General features: G+C 49.5%; 1 protein-coding gene across 1 annotated transcript; it reads left to right on the top strand.

The window, feature by feature from the left end:
* Window positions 1-14,975: 14,975 nt before the first annotated feature.
* On the top strand, window positions 14,976-16,085 carry LOC115324538 (beta-1,3-galactosyltransferase 5-like). The gene has a single exon (XM_029985185.2). It carries the CDS (start codon window positions 14,976-14,978, stop codon window positions 16,083-16,085), a length of 1,110 nt encoding a protein of 369 aa, XP_029841045.2.
* Window positions 16,086-16,295: the final 210 nt, after the last annotated feature.

Raw genomic sequence — 16,295 nt, 5'->3', positions numbered from 1 at the left:
CCATGGGCTCACACCATTCGGTTGGTTCGTCGACAGGAGAGATGACACCGATTGTCTGCATTCGCTGTAGCTCCAACCTTGTTTTCTCGTACAAGGGTATCGGGATGCGGCGTGGAGAGTTGATACAAAATGGTTCCGCTCCATCGCGCAAGCGAATGCGGTGTTCTTTCTGCAGCTTGCCGAGACCTTGGAATAGTGAAGGAAATTCGACTTTTGGGATTACCTTCTGGGTGACGGCATTGACGAATGTAAATATCTGCAGATCATTGATGGCGGGCTTTCCGAGCAAGGACGTGTGGACATCGTGAAGCACGTAGACGTCTTGAATAGTTGTCCTGTCGCGGTAAGCGAGTTCGAGTCTTGCAACGCCCTTAGTTGCGAGAAGCTTTGCGTCGGGCCCGTAAAGTTGACGAGGTGCTTCTGAAAGCAGAGGCTGACGTTTGAGCATGTCGAATGTTGCTTGTGAAAGGACGGTTTCGTCGGCCCCAGTGTCGATTTTGAATTTTACGGGTTGGCCTTGAACCAGGATTGTAGTCTCCCATTCCGAAGTTTCGGAGGACTTGACTGCTCCTAAAAATCCTTGTTCGCTGTTGGTTTCAGGCGCTTCAACGAAGTCGACTCGTCGAGACCTGCAAACAGACGAATAATGTGCTTTTTTGTGGCAATTACGGCACACTTCCGACCGCGCTGGGCATTGGGCGCGTCCGTGCTGCTCTTTTCCGCACCAGCGACACGGTCTCTGAACGCCGCTCTTGCTTGAGCTTGGAGACGGCTTCACTTCTGTGTGAGGTCGTTCGTCGTTCGCGTGAGCAAATTTCGCCGAAGCCTTGACGAAACGTCTTTGGTTTGCTCCTTGTTGACGCGCCGCGGCGACTTTGTTGACAGTCGACTTGTCGGGATTGAGCTCAGCTTGCTGCTGATGTACGCTTTCGACCTGTCGGACCGTCTCAAGTGCCTTCTGAAGCGTGAGGTCGGCGTCGAGTTGAAGTCTTGCTGAGAGCTTCTGATCTTTGATTCCAAATACTAGACGGACTCCGACGAGCTGTTCTTGAAGCTCGCCGTAGTCGCAGTGCTTCGAAAGTGCGTGGAGCGCCGTGACAAAATCTTCTGCAGACTCGCCTTCTTGTTGAACTCTCGTGTTGAAACGAGCTCGTTCGAAGATGACGTTTCGCCGCGGGATGAAATATTTGTCGAACTGCTCCATGACGACTGTAAACTTCTTGGCCTCCTCGGCAGACAGCTGGAACGTGGCATATATATCTTCCGCTTGGTCTCCATGATGTAGAGCAACGCATCTATTTGGTGTGGCTCGGGCTTGGCGATAAGTCCGGAGGATGTGCGGAAACGTTCGAAACGTTTTTTTTCACTTGGGCCACTCGGTCGGTGATGAGAAACACAATGCTTCCGGTGGTTGTATGACAAAGGACGCCATCCTTTATCCCGTGGCTGCAGCCGAAGATCCCCGAGAGCAAAGTCGCCTACCTTCGTGTGGGTCCCTGGTTGGCGCGGCGGTGCCCGCTGAAGAGCTCTTGAAATCGGCTCATCGTTGGCGGCATCCCACTTCTGACACCATGTTGCAAGTCGTGTTGCAAGTTGCGCCAGGGAACGGTGACACGATAGAAAGGCAGAACAAGAGGTTTAATATGGCGATCGGCTCAGAGCCGGGTACGTTCTAGCCACGGGCGCAAGGCACGAGTTCATGCGCACGAGCCGCGGAGCTCTATCTGCTCGGCTGCTCAGTGTAGCGCTATCCAACAGGGGAAGTGGATGCAGCCATGTTGGATTCTCATACGTCGCACAATAGCGACGACAGGGCACGTACGGCGATGCTGGTCGTGCCTTGATCCCCTGCTATATGCTCGTCGCTCGCCACCATGCCTTGAAAGCTCCCCGTAGCGTAAAATCGAACGGCGCACAGCACTTGGTCCTCCACAGTCATGACAGTACTCGACTGACGCAGTGTCTGCAGCTCCGGCTCCTCGCGTAGTTCGTCACACAGCCACCGCGCTAAACTCTTCGCCAGGCGGTACTGCTTCCGAACTACGTGCTGCGGGAGTTCAAAAGCATCCCGATGGCTCCGGTTGCGCTTGTCCGCTGGATACAATATTTCAATTATCGGGGTGCAGTCCATCGTTCGACGAGACGGCGCGGACGCGTTGTACCCCATCTTGCATCGTTCTTTTGAAGCGACGTAATAGCAAAGTATTCATATGTCATTTTGATGTCACGTCCGTTGATAATGGAGCTTCCGGATAACCGATTTCCACTCACTTTTTTTTCTGTTTTCTTCTGCAGATACCATCATCTGCGACTGCAGCAATCAACATCCAAAGAGCGTTGTTGACGTCACTTCCTTCTCCATAGTCGCCGTGCGAGTCCAAAAAACGCAACATAGGTTTGATTGATTGATTGATTGATTGGGGGTTTATGGCACATCAGCATCTAAGGCTATAATCCGCCAATAGTCTGAACTATTGCAGCAGAGGGTTAGAGAGAAGAAAGAGCTATAGTAGCAGGTGATGTGATAAAAATATGGACATGCATTTGTATAAGTGTAAAAGGTATGGTCATGAGTTTAGGTATCACCAGCCACGCGCCGTACGGACCGCACGCTAGACAGACTGTGGACCGCGTTCGGGTCGCTGAAAATCTTTTACCGAGCGCCTAAATGAATCAGCGACAGTGTCTTCCTTGGGGCGCCATTCTCCGGGCAGACCAGAATTACAGTAGGTCGTGCATCTACGCACCGTTAAGGCACTCAAGGTTGTCGTTAAACCAGTGTGTGCCCGCTTGCCCAGAAAGCGGGCACAGAAGGGCCCGCTTTCGCTCGCCACCGCTGCCGCCGACGTCGCCACGCTTTCGCTCGCTGCGTTTTCCGAGACGTTTACAGTCTCCTTCTCCAAGGTGCCACCATGCGGCATACGCGCTCACCGGGACCAAAGCTCGTCTTTCGCTTCACACACCACCTCTTCTTGACAGCCTTACCTGAATGGCAGCGAGCGCAAGCGGACGTCGTATCTCAGTGTCAACGGCAGCGCCACCGCCTCATTCTAACCAGATGCTCCCTGTCACTCGCGACGATGCCGACAGCCCTCTCATTCACCGTACCACGGCGGCGCAACTGGATGGACCCCTATTATAGAGCCTAGATTGTAGAGAGGGCTCATCTCAGACCATGGGGAGCGTTCGAAATTCAATGGTGAACACCTTGTGCTACGATGAGCCGCAAGTGGGCTCATGCTTGCGTGCACCGAAAAGGAAAGTAGGCGGAAAGGCGGAGACGTTTGCTGACGATCGACGCTTGCGGCACCACCTCGCAGCTCGTACGGCAAAATAAGCCACGTGACACCCAACGAGCAGTAGGACACCCCCTCCTTTGTTCTTTGTTTTCCCAAATGTCACGAATAAACAGGCGAGAAAACAAAGAATAACTGGGGAAACTGAAACGTTTAATGGGGGCGAACTTGTGCCCAAAAATAAAAAGGAAACAAAATATAACAGCACAGCGTCGCGGGCGTCGAGGTCGGCGAAAGAGCAGTGTCGAACGCTGGGGCGAAACTGACTGCGGCTCGCCACGCGGAGCCCCTTATGTACATGCATGACCTTCTGGTATAATCGGCGTAGAAAGTTCGACGCGTAGAACATTCAGACCTCGAACAAGCCAACAGAATTCTCGAATTTACCAGAATACTAGTCTGCAGGAATAAACAAAACGATGCGCCGCTCTCAGGAATCGAACCCTAGCTTTTCGCGTGGGAGCCAGGTACCATAATCGTTAGGCCACGCGCGCGCTGCCTACTTGGCCAGCTGCGGAGAGCGGCAATATTGCAGGCTCTCTACCACCTATTTTTAGACTTTCCCGGTGAGTGGAACGGCCTAAGGAGAGCCCTGCGCGCCAAAAACATCAGAGGCCATGGTCGTTTAGATGGAAGGTGTTTCTTCTGCCAGAATATGGCGACATTGTTACCCAGTGTAGATGAGGCATTTAGCCTGAGCAGTACTCCTAGCCTGGGGTCCTTAACGCGCATCGCGTTGTAGTGATACGTGAACCCACGCCGGAACGATGCTCGACCAGATGAAACTAGAGCCACTCTATATGGCAGCGAAGCTGCCATAGTAGCGACACGACGCGAAATTATCTAGATGCACGACGTCACAAGCGCCAATAGTGACCTCCATTTTGGGCCTGGGAGGTTGCCATGGTAACCCTGCTGCTAGCGACGGCGGGCGGCAATTTTTTGCTAGTTGATTTCTCCATTAGTCCATTGAAAGGTGGTAAAAGACGTTCGGCATGGCGGTACGGCACGGGCCTCAGCGGGAACGGTGTCTGCTTCTGTGAAGTGAGGCGGATTTGCAGCCCGGGGACTGTCGGGCGACGAGAGCTGCTAAGTATCGTAGGTGATCGTATCTGCACGGACAAGGCGAGTGGTTTTCCGCGCCGCCGAGATGGCGGCCGCTTGGTGGGTCGTACGTACCGTCCTTGTACTTTCGGATTTCGCTCCTATGAAACAAAATCCGAAAACGCCGGCCACGACAGGACGATTGCCTCCGGACATGACTGTTTTGCTCGACTGCCCCATAGTAAGCGAACGTACGCTTAGCATCATACTTCTTCACGGCCCAATCATTCATTTCAGGATGAGATTATCTCACCGACTGGCGAGGAGCGACGTCGACGACGGTCTCACCCTCGTTTGGGCGATGAACAGTAGACAAGGTTAAACCTGGTTAAACCAAGAAGGACAGCATGGTGGTTTCCAGAGGATTGTTAATGCCATCAAAAGGGACGGACGCTGGATATGAAGTGTTCTTGCCGACAGGCCAAGCGGTCGTCCGGAAGTTTACCTTCATGCGAAATGTCAATATTTTTATCTGGTGTGACACACATATCCGTGTTAAAGGGACCATGAAATGATTTTTTAACTTCTTCTTTCTTAGCTGTAATCCTCAACTCAAAAGCGAACTGTGAAATCACGCGGTCGTGACATGCTAGGGCACCCGTGTGATGATCCCAAACTTTCACCGTGCTTTTTAAGCACACCATAAAAGTTGGCATTCGCAAGTGATGAGAAGTTCCGTCAGTGCACTCATTGGCCACGAACGCGAATTCAAATATTCGTTGACGAATTGATTGTTGACGAGCGCATACATCCGAGTGACGCAGCTTTCGTGTGCAATGCGTGAGCTGGGGTCCACTGACGTCAGTTTGGCCTTGGTAGGCATGGCAAAGAGGATATTTAGAACCATACACACATGATGATAACATCATAGCACACTGACATAATTGAGCACAAAACGGGCCCAGCTACAGAAAACAAATATTACACGTAAAAATTAATTATGTCTGTAACTTGTTGATTACAAAGACCAACACATCTCTAAGCGTCTAATAATGATGCATTGTTATATAAAAGGTTATTTCATATACGTCATTTGAGCAAACGCCAGCTTGTCACTTGAAAAAAAAATAATTAAAAAAACACTGCTATAAAGTGCAATCAATTGCAACGAAAGCACGTTATTTCAAAGTCTTCAGAACTGCCAATTTGTAAAATCGTCGATTAGAGCAAAAGGTTAAAGGTCGCAGGCGCTTTCTCGCTAAGCGTTTCTGTGATTATGCGGTTATCAAGGGCTGAAGAAACTTCCCCAAAGCCCAACTTGCAACTCATGCGTTTCGCATCGGTTCTCAGACACTCCAACGTTGAAACAAAGCCAAGAGTATGCGAAAATTGCATGCTAAAAGCCTTATTGATTCTCGAACATATCCGGGAATCCGAGCGCCACTGCGGCGATATGACTTAATTTGTCTCACAGGTGCTAATATCTAGAGCGATCTTGCACAGAAAAGGTATAAAATCTCCATTCTTTCATACTTCACGTTATACCTGCATCAAAGAGCACGAAGTCAGAAATCGCCAGCAAGCAGCTGCACATCACGACTCCGCACATCGAACAAACTCGCATCTACCAGCTCTAGCCGCTGCCATCTTACCAGTGACATAACGGCTCTTGCGAGGTCACGTGACGAGTAGTCACTCGGTTGCTATGGGCACGGTGCCAGCTAGGCTCGTTGCTATGGTACCGCGTGTGACCAATCGCGGTGAGAGGCGGCACAGGGAAAAGCGTGGCGCTACTCTGGCAGCTACGCCATAGAGTAATATACACAAGGTAAAGAGCGGACACTGCCATAGGCCCCAGCGGCCCAGATAGACAAGTGACAGGTAGCGCTCCTAGCGGGCGGTATTAAGTATAATCTGATTCCGTTTCCGGTCAAGTTAGTTTCGGTTTCGGTGTGGGCGTTTCTGCTCCGGTTCTACGGTACAGTTCTCTCTCTCTCTTTCTTCCCCGCCTCGCTCGGCTCTCGGGAGCTCCTTGACTCCCAACGCCGCTGTTTTTATTAGTTCTTTTTTTAAATACTGACGCACTTTTGCTTTATTTTTTTACGATAGAGTCCGTGCAAAATCTGTCAAACAATATTTCAACTTACTTCACAAAGCAGAAGTATATATATATTTCTTGTTCTTTTTCTATTGTAAAGCATTGAAGTTACACAATCACCGCATTGACTCCTGGCTGGTGGAGCATTTTGGGGTCAACAACAATAAGTGGTTCGAACACATTTTATTGGATCACATTCATGTATACATGATTTACTTCAGAAGCTCAGTATGTTTTATACGAAAGAGATCGATACTCACAAAAATAAATTAATATGAAGGACTTCGGCATATTGTACGCTTCGTAATACATTTTTAGCGGAACCAAGTTAACAAAACCTTTCCACGGAGAACATGCTGTATCGTGCATTCACTTTCACGCCGACTCGGGTACGGGAAGTAAGTGCAAAAATAAATAAGACGTCGCTATCATTACCATTCATAAGAGTATAATAACATTGCGAAGCACACGCCGGATAGTACAAATTCCCGATTTCCGGCAAATATAAAAAAAACACCAATTGGCATAGCCTCAAATTCACTGCGGGCGAGTCATTACCAAACAATGATAACTCTATTTGAAATCTGACAAGATTCAACGTCCCTAAACATACCCCGAAATCGTTCAGAAAAGAAATATGGCTTCAGAAAAAAGCGGCTAAAAAACTATGGGCAGTAAATACAAAAGTGGATACATTTTCTTTCAAATATTTTTAGCCTCTATACACTATTTTCTATCGAAATGCTGTAGAAGGTGGACAAATATTTTTGTTAGGGAGCCGTGATACACATTCGCTGGAAAAATGGGAAACAAATATTTGGAGAGCAAGCTGCACCGCCCACTTAATAAGCACTTTTTGTTTTTGGTTTGTCAACCGCCTCTGTTAATACACTATTAACAGTTAAACCTGTCTCGTTCTTACTAGCCACAGAAGAGTGCAACCGAACTTTGTCCAAATTCCGGTTAAGAAATCAAACATGTCAGCACAAGCGTATTCTGCAAAACAATTTTAAAAACCCTTTGCGTTACTCCTCTGGGCAAAGCCTAAAACCACCCAGACCTCAAAGTGTGCTATACAAGGCGGCACACACTCCTCGAACATGTGTCACACCCTGCGAAAGCTCGCGCTGCAGAAACCAGGGATCCTGGGTTCGAGCGCCACCCCTGCCCGTTTCGATCTGGATGAGCATCGTACCGGCGTGCGGTCGTGTATCACTACTGCTTGGTGCACGTTAAAGACCCCAGGCTAGCGGCTGTACCGCACTGGCTAAATTTCTCATCTACAGCTGGGAGACTCGTCGCCCCTGTGAGGCAGACCAAGTTCTAGGCTGTATAAACACGCACACAACCCAATTGTTCACACTCTCTATTATGGGAAGAAAGTGATTTTCTAGTTGCTGAATGGAATGAAAGGCAGCCTGTGATGGTACTACTAAGTTCCCGAAGAATTTTCCAGGCACGTGGTATGCTTTAGGAATAAGAGAGTACAGGTGAGGCCTGGTCAAGTTATTACACTCATCCGACAGCAGCTGAGAACAGCCACAGCTGTAAGTTGCCTCTGCAAGCAAAAGCTTCATCAAATTGCCCCAAACGTAATAAAAAAGTGGACGAGTCATCAATTATGTTAGACCTGATGTCTGATGTCAGCTCAGAAATATCCTCTAGTGGCGGGAAGTTATCAATTGGAAGACATTCCACAATGTCTGGAATTAAACTTTCATGGTGCGAAGATATTTGCAACTCCTTTGGGAGGTCAGCCTTGTCATCCTCTACGTTTTCATTGTCCGACAGTTTGAACAGTTTCTTTATCCAGCGGTGTTTTAGTCCTGAGGCGAACTGATGCACATTCGGGTTTCTGTTGCAGCCCGGCATTTGTCGTATATAGCTCCAAAACGTTCTCAAGTGTGTCTTGCTGCAGGCGTCGTGTGAGTAAGAACTTAAAGTCATGGATGCTTGAAAGCTCATTCCAGAGCATGAGGGCACTTTTTAGAGTAACGTGCCACCCAATGATGGCTTATGACTGCCTCCTACTTTGGAACTGCCATGCTGAAATCCATCCGAGTTACTGGTGGAGAAAATCAAGTATTTCAGATTCCACCTTCAGAATGGCATGACGCAACTTCTGCCCTGTCTTCTTGAATTTTTTAGCTATTTAAACAGTCAAAAAGTATGCACATTCTATCACAGAAATAGGCTGTAACCATGGCTGCCTCAGGAAGTTCCTTGGCATAAACAAGGGATATGATTGCAAGAAAGAGTGAGGCACTCAGTACCTGTTGGACACAATTTTCTTCCATTTTACAGAAAGGTTCTTGAAAACATGTGTCTCTCAGTAAGCTTCGGAGCCAATTGCAAGCTCATCTCATGGATAGAACAATAAAGTTCAACATTAGAAGACCACTCAATGACCTCATTTCCAATGCAAAGTTTGTGGGCTTGGAGATTGCTCTTGGTTGTTTTGGGAAGGTGCGGAACATCAAAGACAAAGTAAACGTGTTCGTTGTAAACTTCAACAAATCGCTTACCACCACACACACCAAGCTTACGTTTGAAGCCCCCTAACCACAGACCACAGCCTTTACTGTGAAGCCAACAGTCTTAAAGGGGCGATGCACTGATATTTGTATTTTGCGCAAATACCGCTTAGAACGAATCCCTGACTTTAATGATCGGTGAAATACCCGTTTGTTTTCACCACACGCAATCGAAGTCGCAGAAAAAAAATAAAAAAAACGAGCAGAGTTCACCCACTCAACTCGCAGCCAGAACAAGCGGCCCCGTGATCTGGAGCCGATTATATGCCGCCAATGTTGATCATAGCCATGCGCTGGGGTTGGCAAGGCACAGGACAGGCGCTGAGTTCCAGACATTGTTATGGCTCGGCTTTTGTCGTCATTGCAGCGATTGGACACAGGACACTACCCGAATGTTTCTCGAGCTATCGATTATCACGAGCCCAAATCGAGTGTCCACGCCAAGCTCGGGTCCAATCTATGAGCCGTATTCAAATATCGTCACTGGGTGGTACTGCTAGCGCCCAGCTATGTCATCAGGTTTTTCGAAGGAGAGATTGAATGAAAACACTCGTTTTTGTCCTCGAAATTACAGCGCAACAAAGGAGTTTCTTGGTCAGTGGCGTTGCGTGCAAGTATCATTGAGTCCCACTAGAGCCAGTAAGCTCGTGTAAGGTGAAAAACATTCCAATTGAATATCTTTGCACCACCCCTTTAAGCTCCCGAATGAGAGAAATGAGGAGACTGCGTTAAACAGAAGACGTTGCTGGAGTGTGCACAACAGTGTATGCAAGGGGCTAAACGCACCTCCTGGAAATTTCAGGCAGCATAACATCCAAGGCTCTATCTGCAATGTTAAAGGTTCGTTCAACACCGTCATCTGTAAACCCATGGACAATGTCGTGTGCAGGGTCGTAAGTTAAATTTTTTTTTTAAACAATCTTATCGAAAATCAACATGCACACACGTTCAAGTGCAGCCAGACAGCCCGGCAGAAACAACAGCGCGAGAAGCTCGAACCGATCGGCTCCGCGAATTCACGCCGAGCATGCCAGTACGCGGGCGGTCATGCGTCACCTTGATTGATGCAAAGTCGACCGAACATGATGCAGCAGAAAGCACAGATGGACGGCACGCACGGCACAGACGAACGACGCAGGGACGAGCACAGGCCATGCAGAATGATGCAGAGGCGACGGCGTGCAGGCAGGCAGGCCATGGCAGGCGCCATTCATCACGTGGTTTTTGTGACGTATTTGATTTAAACTATTTAGTCAATTTGAGTACTTTAAACAATTTTATAGCATTGCCATTTAAAAAATAAATACTTTTAACAGAAAGCGTTTTAATTAATTTAACCAAATTGCAGAAAAGCGCCACGTAGCGGAGGGTATTAAACGCACTATCTGGGCCGCGAATCGGCTCCTGTGTCCTCTCTTTACGTTTACTATATTACTCTATGGCTACGCTGCCACATAGAGTGGCTCTAGATGCTCGACGGGTCACTTCCTGGCAACAGACTGTCCGCCCTCGTACGTGTCAGCAAAAGGACCGGGCAGCCTCAACCACTCCGTGGCAGGACTCTGCGACACAGTGAATCATTGTTGCCTGCGGCTATCAGGGACTTTTTGTCCATGCCATTGGCTGCCCGTAGTCCTTTGCCCAGGGAGCCTGAGGAGTCCCAGGCTCTCTGTAGAGTCTTCGCAGGACAAATGTCTTCGAGTCAGGGTTAGGCGCCGCTCGCGCACTTGCGGTGGAGTGGGACGGAGGAGGGGTGGGGCTGGGCCTTTTGGGCCTCTTGCGACGCCTTGGGACCGGACGCACTGCTGCGGAGCTGGTCTTAGGGCGTCGCGGGGGGCTTGGGGGCCGGTCTTGCTTCTCTTCGTCCTACTCGGTTGCGGGTGTGAACTGTGCTCTAATCTAAACTGGCGCAAACTTTCAGCTTTCTCACCCTGTATTTAGCTTCATTGTCATTATTTTATTTCCTTGTCGCATCTTATCTTAGTTTTGTGGACGTCATTTTGTGACTCTTATGTACACGGCGGCAGGCAAGCAGGCGCACAGGCGTAAGGGTTTTAACCTCTCTGCTTCGCCTTGCACGCTGCCGTGTACGTGCCTGATCTGTGCAAAATAAATCAAATCAAATCAAATCAAAACCGGGCCGGGATGAGGTATGAAAAAAGGATTTCTGGGTTCTGCAGCGCGAGCTTTCGCCTCACGAGCTGAATCTTGGGGCACGAGGCGAGGCAATGTGGCGCCGAGAAAGTATTCAAAAGAAGACGAAGACGACAATCGCGAGCGCGGAATCTGCTTTTGTTTTTGCTCGGAGTTCTTAGAATATCGTGAAGCGATTCTCGTGTTTCTGTCTACGCGTTAACTGTAGGACCAGGTGGCCCTGTTTAGTGACTACAAATAATACGAAGAGCGAGCATTTGTGCGACCATCCTGCCGGTGGCCACGCTTTTCTTCCGGCCTCTAGCTTCGAGAGGATCATGGCAGATCGGTGAGTTCGCGCTGGTAGTGTTTCGAACGCGTACTTTGTGTTCCATGTGTCGTGTAACGGAAAACCGGAGCGCGATATCGAGTGTCCAATGTCATCGAGTGACTTTCTTTATGTAGTGAAGCATATGGAGCACTGCTCAAAGTGGGCTTCTACCTTGCACGCACAACCAAAGCACGACCGAAGGCAACTAGCTTGTGTTGGAGACACCTGAGAGATATAACTCTGCGCTTTATCTTCTGTCAGTGATTCCCTTTCCGAAATTTGGAGCTTCTCTAAAACTCTGAATTTCCTGCAATGTAGCGGAACAGCCGATACCACGAAATAACCTCATATAGACAAAGGAGAAATACGTAGTGTTTATGGAAGATGTTTAGGCCAACGTTGGTTTAGGCGTTATAGGCTTGTTCAAGAAAAGACGCTAAGGTTAGATTGATTTGGTTCGTGCAGGTGAGTTATACGGCCAAAGGGACACCATATAGGGAACTAACGATAGGTCGGTTAGTGAACTAAAATCTGTTCATTAACTTATTTATTCGTGCTGCCCGATTGACTCCATCGGATTGAACAGCTATATAAAAAAAATGTAGACCGCGCGACGTTTTCAGCGTGAACGCAACTTCGCAGCTTCTTTGCCTTTTACATGGAAAGGCTAGCAACCTGTTTCGAAATTTACCACTTAGGTAAATGCCCCAACGGAGCTAAACTGCCACTATACATGGCTCGCACGTACGTCACACGATGACGTCGTTATCGTCAGGACTCAAACACGTTCGGAGGCGAGCACGATCGTACGGCATCTCCGACCCAGGGGTCACACCACGGGTTCTGTCTGTTTTTTTCATAATCCATCTTCAGCGACTGGGCAACCAGGGCCCGCGCGAGCTTGTTTTCGCGTACACAACGCGTATTACCTAGCTTTTTCGAACAAGCGAAGACCTGTCTACCGTCCCTTTTGCCCGAGTCCCACCAGAGTGACAAACAGAAAAAAAACGACAGCGACAAGCCTGAAACCAGGGTCTTTCGCGATTTGACTGGCTTGGTAGAATAAGGGAGGCTATGCTCAAATACGAGCATCATGCACGCGAGAGTATCTTTGACAGGTTTGCAATCACTCGTGCTTACTTCACGAGCACCGAGCGACATAACGCCTGCCAAAGGTACCATCGCGGGCATGCTGCATGTGTTAGAGGCTTGTTGTTGTCCTTTGTTTCTGTTTGTCGCTCTAGTGGAACTCGAGTTACTGGCTGCTTGAACTTTGGCGATCCATTCGTCTCTCAACTGCCGGGCCTTCGAAATGCTATGAAACCCGACATTGTTTTGTCTAGTGTTGCTGTTGCTGCAGACAGGGACGAAACACGTGAAAACCGTCATAACGGCGGAGCGAAATAACTTTTTTTTGATGAAACAACAGTGACAACGCCTTACGCGCAAGGTTATTTGTCAGCCAGATCTTCACTGCATCTCCGCCCGGGACCGCACCAGCCCAATGCACAGAGACTATGGTGTCACAATGCATCGTGGCAGCGGTGGCGTAGATAAACTGGCGGGTGAGATCGGTCTATTGCTACGTATCCCGACGATCGTTTCGTCGGCATGCCCCGTTAGGGAAGTTTCGAGTCACAGAAAAGGGATATGCAACCGGGTACTACGCAATTTGCGAGGCGTATTTCATAGTGGCGAGCGACGGTACTTCTTTACCGTTGTTTATCTTCGTGCACGTATTTGCATCGGCTTTGTCCGTTCGTGATGTAAATGCCCCTTTGCCTTTCGTTTCATCAAGCAATTTCCACGCTTCGAGCGTACCTTTGCGTGAACACCCCAAAAATAGAATTCTGATAATCTCTGCAGCCTCCAGGGGATCTCTTGTACGAGGAACAAGCTTACAAGCAAGGAGCACCACATGTAGTTCTTATGCATGCACAAAAAGGACAAACAGACGCGATGCATCGCGTATTTGCAGGTGTCCATCTCCGCAATTTTCAAGGTTACATGTGTGTTGCCTTGTTATCGTCAGTATTTGACGTATAGCATAAGTTAAAGGGATGACTCTCCCAAGTAAAAAAGCATTGGTACATGCAATCAGTGTTCGACATAACCTCTGTTAAAGGGGTTATGACACGCCAAAAATAAAATATGAGATAACTATACTGCTAGGACCCATTGCATATTCTTATAATCCTGCTAAATTTGTAATGAAAATGGCGCGATAGTTTCGTGGATAAATCAATTTATATGGGGGCCCCTCGGAGGGGCGGATTCGAGCGGAGCGAGAGGCTTGCTACGTAGCCAGCCTCCAGCGCGGTGTCTCGTTGCACGCAATCACATACTTGGCTCTCTTGGTGTCTCGAGCCCACCGTGCTCGAGCCTCAGCTTCCTCGTTTACCTTCCACATTTTGAGCACGCGTTCCGTGACGATTACGTCTACGGCATCGCTCGCCTTGTCAAAGTGTTCGACATTGATCGCAGCAGCGATGAGAGTGATTGCTAAGAGCTGTTGGAAGCTGTGCGTTTTGACTGCGAACCGCTGGCGACCAGCTCCAGTGACGACGAGTTACGGACAAACACGCCGTGGTCACTATCGTTCGGAAATATTTCACAGGCGCATGCAGGGTGGAAGGTCAACGGGCCGGGGGCGAGAGCGAGAATAACGTTCGGGTTGCCGAGTTGCGTGAGCGGTTTTGATCGTACCGCAGCGAGGAGAGCTTGGGCGATCATGGGGGCGCCTAGAATGAGAGAGCGTTCATGGTCACGTGGTTTATGGACACCATGGTGTGACTTACTAGGGCAGTGTTGCCTAGTCGCCAGATGAAAACGATAAAAATTCGTAAATTAAATATTGCAATTACCAGAGCTCTAAAAATCGCGTAACTTAGTGTATATACTAAGTAGCCTATGAGCATTGCATTTCAAGAATAATCTCTCTGTTTAATTTTCGTGTCATAACCCTTTTAAGGCTGTATGAAGCAGGTGTCAGTGCGACGAACAGTCTTCAAAAAGGGTGTCTGCCTTACTTTCGTAGCCTCGTTATCTACACCCTTTTTCCACCCTTCAAAAGTGTATGGTGTACCATGCAGCAGCACCCTATTTTACCATTAATAAGGGTGTACTACTCAAAATTAAGAGTGCTGAAAGTGTGCAGCCATGGGTGTAAGCGTCAGAAAACACGCATTTTGCGCCCTAATGCTGGAGTTCCAGTGGAACGAGAAACAAAAAGAGCCGACACTGACAGACCTCAGACACGTGCAGCATGGAGGCAGTGTCATCCTTGGCCACTTTGGCAGGCTTGCAATCACTTGTGCAGTACGAGTGATTGCAAGCCTGCCGGAGATGCCATCGAGCGCACGCGGCACATGTTTGGGGTGTGTTAGTGTTGGTTGTGTCTGTTTGTTGCTCTAATGGATGTAGACCATGGGGGTGCTCTTGGTGTGTTTGTGTTGACAAGTAGTAATTCTCTGGTACAGTGAGGAGAGCATGATTAGGATTACTCTCTCCGAGTCGACGAAGGTCCGTTTCAACGATGCATGCCTGATTCATTTTCTAGGCCCGAAAGCAGCGGACCTCTACCGCTGCTGTTTTACTGTAAGCGTCATTCGACTATGCTGGCTATCTTGGGCTTGCTGACGCTCCCTTCGCTGGTTCCAAGATCCGTACACTACGCCGTCAAGCTGATCGACTACGAGTGGTTTGCACCACAGCGGACGTTCCCCGCTCCACCCTGGAGCGGCCCTCAGGGAGCGTACAACCTGTCTGCGCTCGACCAACGTCGGGACCGGAGGACACTGATAGACCAGAATGACTTCCACTATATAGTCAACGGCGACAGCTGCAAGGCACCTCTGGATGACCTCTTCCTCGTCGTGTTCGTGCACTCGGCGCCGGCGCACTGGGACAGGCGGCGAACCATCCGCGAGACCTGGGGCAACGCGAGTGTCCTGCGGGCCGTCACCGCAGAGAAGATGGCGCTCGTGTTCATGGTTGGCCGTCCGGACGACGCGCGCGAGCTGAAGACGCTTGCGCTCGAGGGTAGCATTCATGGCGATCTGGTCATGGGGGACTTCGCTGACAGTTACCGCAACCTGACATATAAGCACGTGATGGGGCTTAAGTGGGTGACCTACTTCTGCCGGAACGCGCGGTACGTGCTCAAGACGGACGACGACGTGTTTATGGACTTGTTTCAGCTGACGTCGTACCTGCGGTCCGTGTTTGGCGCGCTGGCGCCTCCCAAACTGATGGCGTGCCTTTTGATTCGGCGGGCCGTCGTCAAGCGTAGCTATCGCAGCAAGTGGAGGGTGGGCTTTGGCGAGTACCGCGGCCGTCGCTACCCACCGTACTGCTTGGGGTTCGGGGTTGTGATGTCGCCCGACGTGGTCTTCGACCTGTACCGCGCGTCGGTCGGGACGCCATACTTCTGGATTGACGACGTTTTCGTCACGGGGATCCTCGCACGGCGGATCGGGCTCACGCACGTAGACATCGCGGACCACCTTGGGGGAAGCGGCAACGAAGCACTCGCCTGGCTGGGACAGGCGCCGCAAGAACCGCCTCCCTTCATGGGACTCCGGGATTTGGACACCGAGTTTATATACCGTTTGTGGAACAAGACCCGCTGCTACGCACTGCATTTGTAGTAGGTATGTGCGGGGGAAGGGCTCCGTGGTTTCCGGGACACGTGCCGTAGTCGATTTGTGGCATCTGGCAGTTTCAAGGTGTGCGGGCAGTCTATTTCTATTTCTATTTGTTATTGGTTTACGTGTTATCATTTACATTTTGGAACCAATGAAGCTCTTGTGTGGTAGAGGGCCTGTGAGGGTGCGCGCGTACGGCAACGTACTGCATTC

The sequence above is a fragment of the Ixodes scapularis genome, unplaced genomic scaffold (genome assembly GCF_016920785.2).
Source record: "Ixodes scapularis isolate PalLabHiFi unplaced genomic scaffold, ASM1692078v2 PGA_scaffold13__105_contigs__length_92229423, whole genome shotgun sequence".
In the NCBI taxonomy this organism is placed as follows: Eukaryota; Metazoa; Arthropoda; class Arachnida; order Ixodida; family Ixodidae; genus Ixodes; species Ixodes scapularis.
Note: the sequence above shows the minus strand (reverse complement) of the source record. Positions and strands in the feature narration are given on the sequence as shown.

Excerpts from the sequence above, each read along its gene's own strand:
- LOC115324538 (XM_029985185.2), top strand. The coding sequence starts at position 14,976 with ATGCCTGATTCATTTTCTAGGCCCGAAAGCAGCGGACCTCTACCGCTG.